The 15,683-nt window shown below is 39.2% G+C and overlaps 1 protein-coding gene across 1 annotated transcript in view; it reads left to right on the top strand.

Annotated features, from left to right (window-relative positions):
* The first annotated feature begins 6,921 nt into the window (after positions 1-6,921).
* The window catches only part of BEND6 (BEN domain containing 6), a 9,062-nt gene continuing 300 nt past the window's right edge, over positions 6,922-15,683 (top strand). The window contains exons 1-5 of the mRNA XM_010022066.1: positions 6,922-7,041; positions 8,005-8,182; positions 9,633-9,850; positions 11,157-11,349; positions 13,112-13,250. Coding sequence (XP_010020368.1) covers positions 6,922-7,041; positions 8,005-8,182; positions 9,633-9,850; positions 11,157-11,349; positions 13,112-13,250 — 848 coding nt within the window. The remainder of the gene's footprint in view (positions 7,042-8,004; positions 8,183-9,632; positions 9,851-11,156; positions 11,350-13,111; positions 13,251-15,683) is intronic.

Genomic DNA, 15,683 nt, shown 5'->3' with positions numbered 1-15,683 from the left:
GGTGTCTCATCCAGCTCAATAAATAAACTGATTTTGGTTGGTCTGTATATTAGTACATTTTGTTGAGCATGGCATTTGTGAACAAGCCAATCAAAATGGTATTAGTTTTCCATCTGTTGGCTCTGAAATAGCTATTTAATAAAGATACTAATCTGTGATGTAGAATTAAGATAACTTCGTGTGTCTTGTCATTTGGCATCTTGATGGGGATCTTTCACTGAGTATGTGAGTAAGATAAAGATAAACAAATGTATGTGGTTTAGAAGCATGTGAGGTATCTAAGCTATTTAAACTCAGTTCGATCCCTGGGGCCCAATTCACTTTCATGAACTGATGTCTTTAGTGCCATTTGAGGTGCCTGGAGTTAGTAACCACCCTCATGCGCCTGGGAGAGGGTCTAGACCCTGTGTGGGACATGTGCCCATCAGAAGAGGCAGTTGGAGGTCAGGTATAATAATTTATGGTATCTAACATTGCACCACACCTTTATTTTAAGGCATCTGAATTGAGCCCTAGAGCATTTGAAATAAACTGAATTGTTCACCAGGGAGTTTTAGTTGTGTTCAGTAAGGGCTTGACTCTTACGACTGTTGGAGTTGCTGAAGTCTGAGACATCTCCAAAGGGATGGCCGTTGAGTAAAAGACCTGTAGGAGATCTGCATTTTTGGAGTAGCAGCTGAAGGCCAAGCGGAATACCAGAGGACACTGGCACTAGATACTTGCATATAGGAAGCCAAATTGATCCCTAGCTCTCCAGTGAGAGAACTGAATCCTGCACTGAAAGCCCAATAACAATGCTAGGTTACAGTCTTGTCATTTATTAAAATGAACATTTTGTTTCACTGTTAGTTGAAGAAATTGTTAGAACAAAAGTTTAGTACTTCTGGACTTACTAAATATACCTGCTTAATAAATGAATAATTCATCTTTTCCTATCAGTATTACAAATAAAATTATTATTTTGATGCAAAAATTAGAACTTTTCCAACAAACTTCTTCAAGCTTTTGATTTAAGGCACAGTCCTGCAAAGGGCTTTGGCATATTTAGATATTCATGTTATTTTATGGAACTTCTAGGTTGCTAAAACTCACCATATGGAGGGCACTACTGTGAAAAATAATAATGGCTACCTTGGGTCACTCAAATAGATTCTGGCTTGTGGGACAAGGTATTGGCCAAATTCTGCACATAATCCTGTGGATTGTAAATGCTGCTGAGGCTCTGAAGTCAGAAAGATTATCTGCATAAATAAGGTCAGAAGATGTTGTGTTACCATGAATAGGATCGCTGTTTAGAGACGTATCTCAGATTATTTCATAGCTAGTCACACAAGGAGGGTGCTTTATCATCAAGAAATGATGTGTTGGATGTCACTTACAAAAATCATGTCATTTTATCCTTCCTGTGGAAGACAAGTGGTATCATTTCTGTGCATTCATAATCTTGAAAGTTGCAGTGATGTTCTCATAGATGCTCCCTCAGATTTCCAGATGAATTTGGAACGCAGCGATCCTGATGATTCTGGAAAATCTGTACTCTCTATTTCTCAGCTGCGAACAGCAGATTTGTGCTTTTAAGTCAGATTTCCCCATAAAATGACTAAGATATCACATGGTAAATCTTTTGAGTGGTAACAACACTTCTGCATTCTTCCAACAGTGCCTAATTCCACTGAAATCCTTAGTAAATCTTACACTGGGTATCAGAGGAATAAGATTAGAACCCACAAGAGAGTATATAACATTCTTAAATATGGTTATGTTTTCCATCATACACTTGCCATAGAGTACTGGGAATTTTGAGACCAGCACAGCTCAGTTTTACACCACTGTATTTAGTGTCCTGATAAATTCACTGTAGAATGCCACAGTCTAAGTAACACAAACCAAATCCGTGACTACAATTTATTATGCTGAATTGGAAATAAATAGTTTTGAGTGAGGTAGATGAATTTCTAGTCCAGCAGAGGCTGGGTTTTGGATTGATTTGTTTTGGGTTTTTTTCTCAAAGAAAACTGGGATTTTTAAAGACTGGAGTTAGAGTGTAGATAATATAAAAAGTTAGTACTTCATTATGGATCTGTGTTGCACAGTTGTGGTGCAGTTTCTTGTTCTGCTGAAATCAGTGGCAAAGCCCTATTACAAGATGGCAGAATCAGATCCATTGAGTGGGCATACAGTCTCATGTTGTACATTTGTAATACTTTACACTGCATTTACTGAAAGGAAAGAGAAATAATGATCTCAGCAAGCCATCTGCCAGCACTGGCTGAATGGAACAGACTATGTCAGTCAAAGGGTGAGATATGTCTTTAAAGGACTTTTGTGGTTTTGGTGGGGTTTTGGGTTTTTTTGTTCTGGCTTTTGGGGTTGCTTAGTAACAATATTCTGTGTGCAAATGTGTAGCATCTGTGCAGAATGTGAGGTGTTAACATGTTTGTAAAATTAAGAGTCCAATTAATGTTTTCTCTGCAGAGCTTTAAAATTAAATGGCTCCTTTTTTTTTTTTTTATCACCCCTTCTACAAATCACCTGCTTTTATAAAAAGTAAAGACAGATTTATGTCTTAGGAGAGTAAAAAATCATAGATTTGCATTTCAGTACTTCTCAAATAAGTAGCTGTTGTTTTCAAATGTAGAATAGAGCAGAATTAAGTAACTCACAAAATATAAGTGGCTTTCAAAGGTCATTTAATTCTCTCTGTGGTTAGTAGCTGCACACAAGGTAATGTCTGTGAACCATTATGTATCTTCCAATTAAACCACTGAACAAAGCACTCAGTGTCAGAAATCTTACATGATGGCTTGCAGAACTGTATTAGGCAGATTTAAAACAGAACCAGATACACGTTAACAGACTTCATCCTTTTGGCTCCCGATAGCAGAAGGTCTGCTGGAATCTATCCTACTATTCAAAATCAGAAAAACCTAATATAGGACGGGTTGGAGCATGGCAGCTTCGGTAAGGAGACATACCTACCCCTGGATAGTCACTGGATAGTCAGTGGAGAGAACGAGGCTCTCCAGACAGTAAGTCATCTGCTGTCTTTTAGATACATGTCTTAGGGTGAGATGAATCACCTCTCTTTCTGTGGTGACTGAGGCAAACGTGGCTAGACAACCTCTCACTCTTAAGGCAGTAGAAGTTTGGTAAGGTCAATACCAATACCCACTTGTTTGGTTTGGTTTGTTTTCCTGATGATACAGTATATTTTTTTTTCCTGATGATACAGTGTATTTTGCCTTTAGTCTGTTTTGGCAAATAAAACATTTTAGAGGAAAGCATCTCCAGCAGTCCTGACTCAGACAAGGTTCACATTGACTGCAGCTGGGAGAACAGGGTGAGAAAACACTGCAGGACTTTGCTTCCAGTAAGTGAAGTATTTTACTGTTCCTTTTCCTCATTAGAGACATTTTGTTCTACCTTTCCATTCCCTTTAATCATTGGCTAGAGATGATGCCAGCAGACAGTTAAGTATTATCCCCAGGGCCCATGGATTGTCACAATAGATTCTGTGAAAAGACAGAGCTTGATTAATGTGTACTGCAGAAGCTGAAGCCGTAGCTCCATGACAGAAAAATACTATCAACTGTTGCACTCTGTTCCTTTTATTTGGCAATGTAATAACTTTGTCATTTTTATTTGTAATACAAACAGTTGAGCTAATGCCCAGCAGAGCTGCAGCAGAGGAGAGAGGAGGTGTCCCGTCGCTGTTGCTGCGCCACAACTGCTTTCTTGCCTTGGTCCCTTCAAAAGCAGCAGGGGCAACAGGACTGAGCACAAGCTGGGAGGCTTTCAAACTCATGCCGGGAGCTAAAGCAGTGCTTTGACCCCATCCCTCCTCCTTGATTATCTGTGAAATGCATTCCTCATTTCTCTCAGCATCTTATGTAGCTTGTATCTTAATTTGGCAGCTGTTAAGGCTCTTGGTGAAGTCAGTTTGGCTGTTTACTAGTACATCCTCCCACCACAGGCAAGAATGTTGACAGCTTAGAAGAGTTTTACAGATAACACAGACAAACTGCTGAGCTCCAAATCCTGACATGACCATGGTGAAAACTGTCCCTGGCTTTGAGTGGTGAGATGGATTTTTGTGGATCCAGGTGCTTGTCTGGTGTAAAAACTGTGGGGAATTTTGCTGGCCATGTGCCTCACAGTGCCTACCAGTGGCACTACACTGTTGTCACGGGCTCCAAACATCCAGAAGTCCACATGTGCATCGATTTCATTAAGCTATGTTATATGTATGCAAGTCTGATACCTTCCAAAAGCTGTTGGGCTTACTGTCAATGTGCACAGTGTTGACACACTGTGTATGCGAATATCCCCAGTGCCATGGGGAATCATCACTTGCCCTCCATAACGTGAACAGCCTGTGTATTCAATGTGTCCCTGGAAATCCAGGGCTCGCTTGCTAACCCTGTTTGAGCGCAGACCACAAGCATGTCCCATAGCTCAGAGAAGATTTGTCTCAATACAAAATGAGAGACAACATACAGACTGCTAGAGGACTACAGGGAAACATTCAAAGACTACAGAAGTCAGTCCATCAGCTGTTAGTTGTAGCAGCTCATACTTTGCTGCAATTCTGTTCATCTTATGTGGGCTTTTAGGAGGGTAATGAAGTAGCTCACAACTGCCAAGGGCCAAGGATGGGAAAGCTCAAAGTACTTCCTTTGAGAATCGAAGCACTGTGTGATGGGGATCGGTGTGCTGGGTTGATCAGAGGCAGAAGTTAACATCTTCATGTTAACTGACTGGGGTACATATTCAAAAGCATTTTGAAAAAGAAGGAAGAATACTGACGCCCACTGTGATTGCATACACCAACTGTTTTAAATCCTGTATATTGTTGTTAGGGCAAACATGCTGTTTCATTTTGGGCCTCACCTATCCCTAGTGAGGTCAATGCTGAAACTTTTCTTCCTTTGGGTTCTGGTTTGTCTGTATGTTTGTTCATTTGAATGATCCCTGTCTGGGGTGTGGGGATCCACTTAGCATGGATCAGTGGCAGAATGAGGCCTCTGGTGATTCATGCTAGGCATAGATATTCAGACTGCTTCCTCTCCAGAATTTACATTGGAGGGATGTTCCCAGTCTTTCTAACTGTCTTTAAAGAAAATTAACATAAATTCTTGCAAACACAGTCTCCTTTCTTCAGCAGGGCACTACTTATCAATCCTGCTACTAGTACACTCAACACATTCTGCGTAAAAGCATGATTTAATACTCTCTGTAATGGTGATTTCTTAAGCCACTTGCCTCATTGCATCAGTAAACATGTTGACAAGAATGCAGCTGTCTTTAGCAAATTAACAAGTTCACCCCTGTGTGAAAAGCCAGCTTTGTTGAGGCGTAGCCGTTGCTTCTTGAAGCACTTCAGTCAGATTTTCTCACTTTGACATAATAGCCCTGCGTAATTCTCCTTTCCTAGCTCTGAGTTTCCTTTCTGGCAGCCTCTGCACGAGGCACTAGATTTGCTTCTGACTGATTGAGGCCAAGTAAATCACAAGTCATGCTATCACATCTGGGAATTTCTGAGTTTTCAGCTCTGTAGAAGTATTTCACCTTTAGAAACTGACAGGCTAAACCATATGTTTGCTGGAAAAAAAAAATCAAGGTTTGACAAAATCAGATTTTCTATTTATTTGTTTATCTGATTTAATAATTTTAAAGTATGAAATATCTTCTCCAAGTATAATGGAAACACTTAAATGAACTGGTTACATTTCCAGTAGAGTTTAATAATGTATGTTACATTTCACACTTTTGTGTAAGGCCTATCAGCTTAATTAGAAAAATAAAACACAAAGTATGACTTGTTCCCTTCTCCCAGTGCAGAACTTCATTGCTTTAAAAAGCCCAGAAATGACCCTTTGCTTTAAAAGTATTGTTTTACGTAATCAAAGAATTTAGCTGTATATTTGGGGTTGGGTCCTCCTTGTTGCTATTACTCTTCATGAAGCAGCTCAGCTCTCTTCCAATCCTGTCATTTCCTTTGTATGTCAAATTTTCCACTGCCAGAATGTGTCATACCTCACCCAGTCAGTTGTCCTGTGTTATTCTGGGTTGGGTATCTGTGGCTGCAGTTGTACATCTTACTGCCTGTGACATGATTAATACAGCCCTGGAAGTCATACATCCCTTTTAATAGCATGTATAGGTAGTACTTCCCTTCATTCTAGGGATTTTTTATGATACCTCTATCTTTTAGTCAGAGGCTGGACTGAAAACTTTTGCTGAGGCAAATGTAGTAGTAATAGAGATCCCAGACAGGAGACAGATTAGGCATCGTAGTAATATGGAAGCAAGGGCTCTGTGAGCGCAGCCTGTTCTCTTTGCATAGTTTTGGAGGCAACTGCTTGATGCACATGTATTGAGCAATCCATCTCCCATACTTCAGGGGAGATATAACACACTGCTTGGGTAGTTTTCATTTCCTGATCCAGATAATTGCCAATATCCAAGAATAGGAAAGTTGTTTGGGGCTTTTTAAAGTACCCTTGTAACATTCCTGCGGCATGACACAGTAACAGCTATTTTTCTGATGACATCCTGCAGGCAGTGTCTGTGTGACAAGAAAACCACTTAAAAATGAAAAAATTCACACTGTTTGATTTTGTAAATGATAATTCACTGCAAATTGGAGAGACTTCATGGATACAGGACCTTCCCCGTGATGATGACGAACTAGAAAGACTTCTGAAACCAAATGAGCACGTGCTAGTAAACTGGCCTGTGGGAGAAAGAAAGACAGAAAGGCACCTGGTGAAAGTTGTGTACATGAGTGGTGAGTGCAGTTCTGGAGCATTTGCTTGATAGGAAGTTTTAATCTGGTTGTATTGCTACCTGATTTTCTGTGCTTTGGCCTTTTTTTTTTCCCCCATTGCTTCAGATGACCCCCAAGAGCTGGTGGAAATGATGCAAAAGATATTACGAGCAGATGAAATTACAAAAATACAAGTCCTTGGAAAAGGCAAGAGGAAGAGGATAGAAATGATATTCTCAGAAAGTGAGGACAGCGACCTGGATAAAGAAGAAGTGAGTTTCTGTCTTTCTCTGCCTGATATTGGTAGGTCTGTGATGGAATGAAATAGCCTGTAATTATTGATTCTTCACCATATAATACACAAAATATGTATCGTGAATGTAGGCATCTTCATGTAGTACCTTGGCACAATAACCTGTTACAGGAATTAGGCCAGCAGATTTTATCCTTTGTTATTTAAAGAGAAAAGTGTTGTTCAAGACATGGCTGCTGTGCAGCTCCATTACATTTCCTCCTGTAAGACAGAAATGTGACCACTGCATAAGAAAAGGAAGGAACCAGGTTTTCTGAGCTTTGCATTGTGCTGAGATTGGCACTGACAAAATGTAGGAAAAGAAAACATGAAGTTACAAACATATTTTTCAGAAATGCTAACCAAGCATGTCAAGTGCACGCTGAATGAAAGTTTATGGTATACTATGAGATGCTGTAGTGAAAGGCTCTATAGGAATGCAAAGGCACTATTATGCTCCTGTTTGCAGGGGAAGATGATGAAGCATATAAAGAGAAAGAAATCACTGCAGGCATCTGCTCCTGCCAACATCCTGACTCAACTTGAAACATCTTTAATTAACAAACAGGTAAACATCTCATCTTCAGCAATTTTGATGTATTAAGCAAAAAGCAAACTGGAATGTATTTGTTTAGGGGGGTGTAAGACTTCTGTTTTAGTGAAGTTAACAGTTCCAAAAGACACTACCTTGGAAAATAAGTGAATGGAGAACAGAGAAATACCTAACAGTTATGTATTACACTGATATTTCATTTTTACTGTTAAGAGGAATGGTAATAACTGTGTTCAGAAACAGCTATTATTAAAATGCACCAGGTCTGTTTATACATATAAACATATGTACAAAGAGAATATTCTACTTGCCAGATATTTTGTTAGTTTTAATGCTTTAATTTTATGATGTTGCTCTAGATAGCACAGTTTGTATCTTTTTTTTTTCCAGAGAGAACCTTATTCAGGAAGCAACTTTCTGTACAGTGAAAGTAGCAGCGAGGATGAAGAACCTTTATTTCAGCTGTCCAAGGTAGAACTGTGTGCCAAAATAAAAGGTCTCAAGCGGAAGCTGACAGACACCATGAGAGAAAACTGCCGCCTGAGGCAGTCCCTGGTGATGCTTCAAGGTAAAATCAGGGGAAGTATTGTGATAAAGAGGAAAGCCCAAAGGTCATGGAAAAGCTTGATTTATAAGAGGCCATTTGGATGGGAATTACGATGCTCAAGCACCTGACACTATCAAGGCCTACCATTAGCATCAAAGTGTTTGATACATGGCAACATTTAATTCTAGCAGCACTTAGAAAAGATGTCTTACACGGGGGCCATGCAATTGTAGAGTTACAAATAGAAAAATCTGTCTAAATCCTATCAGTTGTTCCCAAGAGAACCTTTCTGTATGCTGTGTATAACCATTGGCTAAGCTCAAACACTCCACTGACCAGTCCAAGTGACTATTTATTAGCAGTCTTTCTCGATCTACTGAAATTTTATTCATTCGGGAATGATTTAATTTCCAACTACTTTGGTAATTCCTCATTACTGGTTAATTTCAGTTCCAGATGCAACAAATGTAGTCCTTTCCCAGAGGTTCTTTTATAAATGAATCCTTCCTCAGTTAATAATCGTCTCTGAAGCCTCTCTTTCTTGTCCCTATCCCGTATGCTGGGGCAACAAAGACTGCATCCAAAATCACAAAACATTAGTGAATGAGTAAGGTTTAAAGAGTTTTTGCTCTTTCCCCTGCCAGCTAGGCAAGGAAAAGAGCATCCCTAGACAGCCTAGTATCTCCTTTTTTATTCTTATCTGATTTTTCAAGCGCTTAACAGTTTCATTGCCCACCTGATCCCATTCCATATTCATCTTGGTTTGAATCATTCATATCCACCTTTTCGAATCTTATTTTTAAACATTCTGTTAGTGCCTGACGTCTTCTCTGACACATTTAGGTCCATTGCCTTGCACTATGAGCACTTGCATTAGGCTTCTACAGTTTTTTCTGTACTTCAGTGATTCTGTATCTTGCCGATTCTTCATCCCTTGCATCCTTTTTGCTCTGAATTGATTTTTTTTAATGGACCCAATAAAAGTTTATATTTGAAATTAAATATTACTTGACGAAAAGTGTATTTAAAATATATTCTTTATAGATTAAAAAATAAGAAAATATCTATGCAGTCTATGTAACTTCTTTGAAGAAAAAAAAATCAGACATAACATTATTTACCCATATTTGATACCTTCACAGACTTGTAGAGATTTTGAGATAGCAAAAAGAAAAAAGAGAAATACCCTGTTTAGTGCCATAATGGATGTAAACTGATGGTTCCTCTTGGCCTTGCGGAGAACTGACCTACCCTATTCTAGAAACAGGTTGGCTCTTCACGGGTGGGGAGAGCAGAATGGCAGGTAAACATCTGAGAGAACAGGAAAAAAGTATGTTAGAGCCTCTTTGCTGACTAATTTGACTCTCTTGCATTGTAACAGGAATCTAACTGCAAAAGTATACATGCTTATTTAATCAGAGTCTGAAAGCTTCAATTACTATTTTACCCCTCACTTTCCATTTGATTTCAGTGTTGCCACAGGCAGTCACCCATTTTGAAGAACTGGTAGGGATGGCTGAAGCACTGCTCAAAGGGGGAGTGACATCACCTGCATCCACTCTACATTCACATGCTGTTTGGAAAGCATCTAACAATCCGTTAGCAGATTCCTATGCAGCTATGCACAGTAACTCCAGCTCACCAATAACTTTGAATATGGAAGATGAGGAGCAACAGACTGAAAAACAGGTCAGTTAAAAGGCAATTTCAGGCATAAAAATTAAAACTTTATACAGTACAAACTTCACTGCTATAGTATAACCAATATAAAAAATAAGCATCAGTAAAAATAATTTTATCATTGTTCAGTTGGTGACATGACTAATGAACTCCTTTTGCACAGAAGGCTCTTTCCATGAGAAACACCAGACTTAATTCAGTGTGGTGCTCCACTCTAAAACTGGTTTTGATTTCGGTGGCTTTGCACATCTGTGACTGTGGATGCATGAAGAAAATGCTGAGATCCAAGGATAACTTCCAGGCTAATGTTTTAGATGCCAAAAGGGAATGGTAGTGTTTCAGGGTAATCTAAGAAAAATACCAGCAGTCTCTTTAAATGGTTAATAATTAAATGGAGAATGGTATGTTCCTGCTCTTGTTCTAGACACTGGTAGAAATACATGTATGCATGGAGTACATGCATGAGCACGTACATGAGGGAAGAGGTTTTCCGGTACTCTGTAACTGTAGCAGCGCATCATTGAGAAATCAGAGGCACAAAGAATGTACATGAAAAATATAAAGACGCAACCAAAAGAATAATTATAGCTTTTGCATTCACAATTTACATTGTTATGCACTGAGTCATTCCAGTTGGTGGAAATCGTTCTTGTATGTTGTTGTAGGGTTCTAAAACCCCCCAAAACCTATTAAAAATTATCAAGGTGTGATTTTGACTGAATATTGCAATACACAAAATTTGACCTACCATCTCCAAAGAAATAAAAAGATCTAATTTTCTAAGCAACCTAACTTAATAAGCGTAGCTCAAAACTGCCTGTTAGGAGAGTTCAAATGCTTAAGGCTGTACAACTGCTGTGTGTAGAAGTCACTCTCAAAGCCCAGGACCAGATGTCACAGTTCTTAGGGCATCTCTGCTCAGAGGCAGGAATATTAGCTTGGGCATAGCGCCATGCTCCCAAGGCTGTACAGAATCCATGCCAGAACTGGAGCACAGCCAGCTTGCATGGAGTGCAAGCAGAAGGATTTAGATACGCCTGAACATGTCCTGCCTCCACTAGTGAGTAATAAGAATCGCTTGGGGAAGTGTTGCTAGGATGAACGGGGTCCTTAGTCTCCCCAACACCTGCATGTATAGTTCCAAACACTAAGTGGTGTGAAAGCTTAGTGTTGATATCAAGCACACAGGTTGCAGAGATTCCATTTGAAACTGTGGTTTAAAAAAAGAAAATTAGAAAGATATTTCAGGGGTAATATTATGTACTATTTCTAGAGAACTGCAATAGTTACGCCTATGACCAATTTTGTTTTCCAGTTCAAGATCGAAAAATGGCAGATTGCACTTTGTAACAAGAGCAAACCTCAAAAGTTTATAAATGACTTGATGCAAGCACTTTATACACATGAATACATGGCTACACACAGCCTCACAGGTGCAAAGTCCTCCTCTTCAAAGGATAAAGCGGCAAAACCAGCTATGAATCAGAATGAAGTTCAGGAGATCATAGGTGATGGCTTGTTAACGTTACTGGATGTGGCACTGATTTGACAGAGGGCTTTCTCTGAGGGAGGGGCTGTAATGCTTAACAGCTGGTCTGCTCAGGTGATGTGCTGTTTCGTATTTCCTTCTTCAGCTACATACATTTAAACCATCTGTTACTACTGCTGGCAGTGAAATGCTGAGCAGCAGTGTTTCTATTGAGTGAATTTTGTGGGGTTTATTTAAGTGGCTACTCAGGCACAGTGATACTGTAAATTTTTTTAGCCTTTGAAAGGTTAATCTACAACAGTCAAACTCAGAGCATGATGCTAACAGATAAGGAAGGCAAAGAGAGGACACACTGGGGTCAAATTTAAAATGATGTCTGCTGTATCCTGAAGTTAGTGGATGTTATGAATGCTGACATTTTAAATAGCGCTGGAGGCAAAATGAGACAGTTAAGTATGGAAGACAGGAATACTGATCAGAGAAGCAAATAAATTTGTTTTATGCTGAGGTTTAAGGCAGAGTAAGTTTGGTGCATAGGAACGATGCAGATGGAAGTCATAGTTTTAAAGAAAACAGTATTTTGTGAGCCCAAAGTCTGGGTTTTATTTAGTTTACACCTACAGCTTTATACTTGAACAACATAGCCTAAATTCTGTGCTAGAATCCCTCCCCTATTGCTATTCCCTTGGACTGTCTGTTCCCTTCCCAGCTTATCTTCAGTTCCTCTGCCTTGGTCCAGTTTTATTGAAGTTGGCCAGTGGTTTCAAAAGTTACCAACTGCAGAAACCTCTTCCCCTGAAGAACTTAGCTAGAGAACAAGGACCAAAGTCCAGAGAGAAAAGGAAGGGGTATCTAAGAGAGTGAAAGTATCTATAGAGGCAGTAAGATGAGACCATGTCAGCATGATGTATGAGGAAATTTTAAAAGATTTCATGGGATGAGAAGAACTGTTGGACTCAATGATGTTAATCATCTTTTCCAACCTAAATGATCCTATGATTCTAAGAGCTACAAATGACTTCTAAAGGCAGATTCTGGGGGAGGGTCTAGGCAAAGCTGGAAAGAAAAGCAGAGAAGATAATCAGGATACTGAATACAGCATGCTGCAGAGAATTCAGTGACAAAGGGGGGCCTATAGAGTAGTCAAAGAAGTGCGTTAAGTGAGAACACTTCTGAATTCAACTAGAGACATGTCAGCATTATGCAAGAGAAAAAGGAAAATAAGAAGGAAGCCTGGGAGCTTTAGACGGTAGAGAATGAGTTAGTAGATCGAATTATTTAAAGACGATAGAAACTGTAAGGCTTAAAAACGAAATGAAAGGGGATGAAAAATCAAGGGAAAGGGAAGATGAAGAGGAGGGGTGCAGGAGTTGCATTCCTGATGTTGAGTCCTGTTAGCATTGCATGCACAAGAAGATAGTCAGGCAAAACAGAAGGGAATTTTTAAGGGAAGGAGAAAGCAAATGAAAATTAAAAAGCACTGTAAGATTCAGAGGCATGAGGATGGATAAGGATAGGAAAAGGACTCTCTGATCAAGAACAAAACAAAGAGAAGGAGGATGAGCATACACCAGTCACTCACTACAGGAAGCCGTTGTGGCCCTGGAGTTCCCTTTGAGTCCGCCAAAAGCAGTCACAGCAGTATGGAAAGCACAGAGAAAAACTGGAGCTAAAGCTGAAGTAGCTGGAAGTTGCAAAGATGCAAGAAATGCATTTTAGGTAACATATCTGTTGTTTCCCTGATTTGCAGTCCTCATATATATTGTCTCTCTATTTTGCAGGAATCACAAAACAGTTATTTCCAAACACAGATGATGCTTTAATTAGACGAATGATGGGACAAAAACTGAACAATTGCACCAAGAAGCCGATTTTAAGCAAAGATCTTAACTCAGGTGCTTTTCAGAAGCATAGCTTTTGGTAAGTCTGAAAAAAAAGGTAGTCTGCAATGCGTAATTCCTTTTATTACCCTGTGGTAACAAAATCTAAAGGCAGTCTTAAAATTACCATGAAGATACGTGTTCATATATGCATGGCCAAGTAAGTAAATACTTTTTGTACAAGGTTATGAAAAATATCTAATACAGAAGCAGTCCAGCTTAACATTATGGCACAGAAAAAGTTGTTCATTATAGACAAAGCAGCACAAGGCCATTAAATTACAGGAAGGGAATACAGAAGTAAACGCATGGAGTTACTTTGATCAATGTGTCTAGTTTAGATTTCACATTATTTACTTTTCTTATTAGTCTCTGTAGGCTCTCCAGAGACCAGTCAGTTCCATTTTCATGTCACCTCTAGCGCCTCAATTAACCCACAAGTAAAGATAAGGAAAACCTCACCTCTTTTATACCTACTGATAAAAGTACTGCTGAAAAGCTACATTAGCAATCTTTTACTGCCAGAAGAATCTAAGTTATTGGGACAGAGGAATTACTAAATAACCTCTTGCTTATTATGGGTATTCTTATCTTTCAGTCTGAAATTGCTGAACTCATCCCTACCATCAGTAAAGTCAGCTATTTGCATAGTATTGTTCCCACATACATCAAATGTAAGCATCACAGAATAGCTGAGGTTGGGAGGGACCTCTGTAGATTGGCTAGTCCAACTCCTGCTGCTCAAAGCAGGGCCACCTAGACCAGGTTGCTCAGAGCCATGTACAGCTCAGTTGAGTGTCTCCAAAGATGGAGACTCCACCACTTCTCTGGGCAGCCTGTGCCAGTGCCCAGTCACCCTCACAGTGAAAAGATGTTTCCTGATGTTCAGATGTCACCTCCTGTGTTTCAGTTTGTGCCTATTGCTTCTGGTCCTGCTCCTGGGCATCACCGAGAAGAGGCTCCATCTTCTTTACACTTTCCCATAAGATATTAATACACACAGATAAGATCTGCTTGAGCCTTCTTGAGGTGAAACAGTGCCAGCTCTTTCAGCCTCTCCTCAGGAACAGGATAAGAGATTAACAAGGAATGGACAAGAGATTCAACTCAGTGAGACTGGGAGAACAGATTTTTCCTTACCTACACTTCCCATATTGAAGTAGTGTTTTACTTCTTCCTAGTTCATTTATCTCATGTGTGTTTTACAATTCGTATTTGCAACTGTAAGACACTTCATAACAACAACAACAAACCAAAAACCAACCAACCAATCAAAAAACCCACCCCGAAGATATTCGACTATGTTACCACACAATTGTTTGAAAAGTAGCAGTGCTTTTAGTACCACTAAAATTCCTCTCTAAGCCACCTGGTAGTACTCCATGGACCACAAGTGGTCTATGAATTACTACTTGAGAAATACTCAGATAATATCTATTGGAAGAATCCACATACACAGGTTTTCCTATCTGGATTCAATAAATGAATGCACCAGCCTGGCTAAAATACAGTTTATTGTGTTAGTGCTTTTCACCTAGAGACTCACTGTGATATTTTTACTTGTCCTTGACACAGGTGGGAAAATAACAGCACAGAAACACAGACTATATTCTTTGAAAGTACTAAATCTTAAATATTATATTTTAAATCTTTGTCTTCATCAGATGAATCCATAAATTTTGCTAATTCCTAATCTTCTTATGTACAGACACAGTATTCCTGAATCCTTACCCGAGGATCTTGAGCTAGCACTATAAGAATTCTGGGTTGTTTTTTTAATGCTGCCCGTAGACGTTTTAATTTAAACTAGGTATTTTAAACATGGTTTTAGGTGTGTTATTGATAAGTACTTATGTAAGATCTAGTCCAGAATCCATTGAAACCAATGCATATATTGCCTGCATACTCTCTTGAATAAGATGCTTATTTGAATCCTTTTATAATGGATTCATTTTACATCTGTTCATAATTTCCTTGCTATAAAAGCATTTAAGCACTGTGTAAGTAATTAAGATAATGGTGGTGATTCCTTTAACTCAGATGACACAAGTTTTCTCTGTAAGAAAATTAGAATTTAAAAGTGCTCATAATCTCACTGTTAACGCCTTCAGTTCACCTTCCAGCAGCGAAGTAAAGAGGGGTCAAGAGAAAATCCTGTTATGCAGTACCTTTAGTGACAGTTTACACACAAGTAAAACTGGTAATACTGCAGTTTTGATCGCCTCCCTTGCTGCTCCTCCTTCCTTGCCCACCTCCTCTGCCTTTCTGCAGAATACAATTAAAATTCAATAGAAGGAATTTGGAGTCAAATCCAATGAGACGGACAAGCCACCATCTCAGAATCGTAAGGCTGAGGTGAAACAAGGAAAGGGGGAATGTTGTCAATGCAGTTAGTTAACTAGTTAACTCACTCTGCTGCTCAGAAACTAAGAAAAATAGTAATTGCACATTTAATGTTAGCATTTCAAGATGA

This window comes from Nestor notabilis, unplaced genomic scaffold (assembly GCF_000696875.1).
Source record: "Nestor notabilis isolate BGI_N333 unplaced genomic scaffold, ASM69687v1 scaffold31399, whole genome shotgun sequence".
Classification (NCBI taxonomy): Eukaryota; Metazoa; Chordata; class Aves; order Psittaciformes; family Psittacidae; genus Nestor; species Nestor notabilis.
The sequence above is the reverse complement of the archived record's forward strand: the minus strand, read 5'-3'. Positions and strand labels throughout refer to the sequence as shown.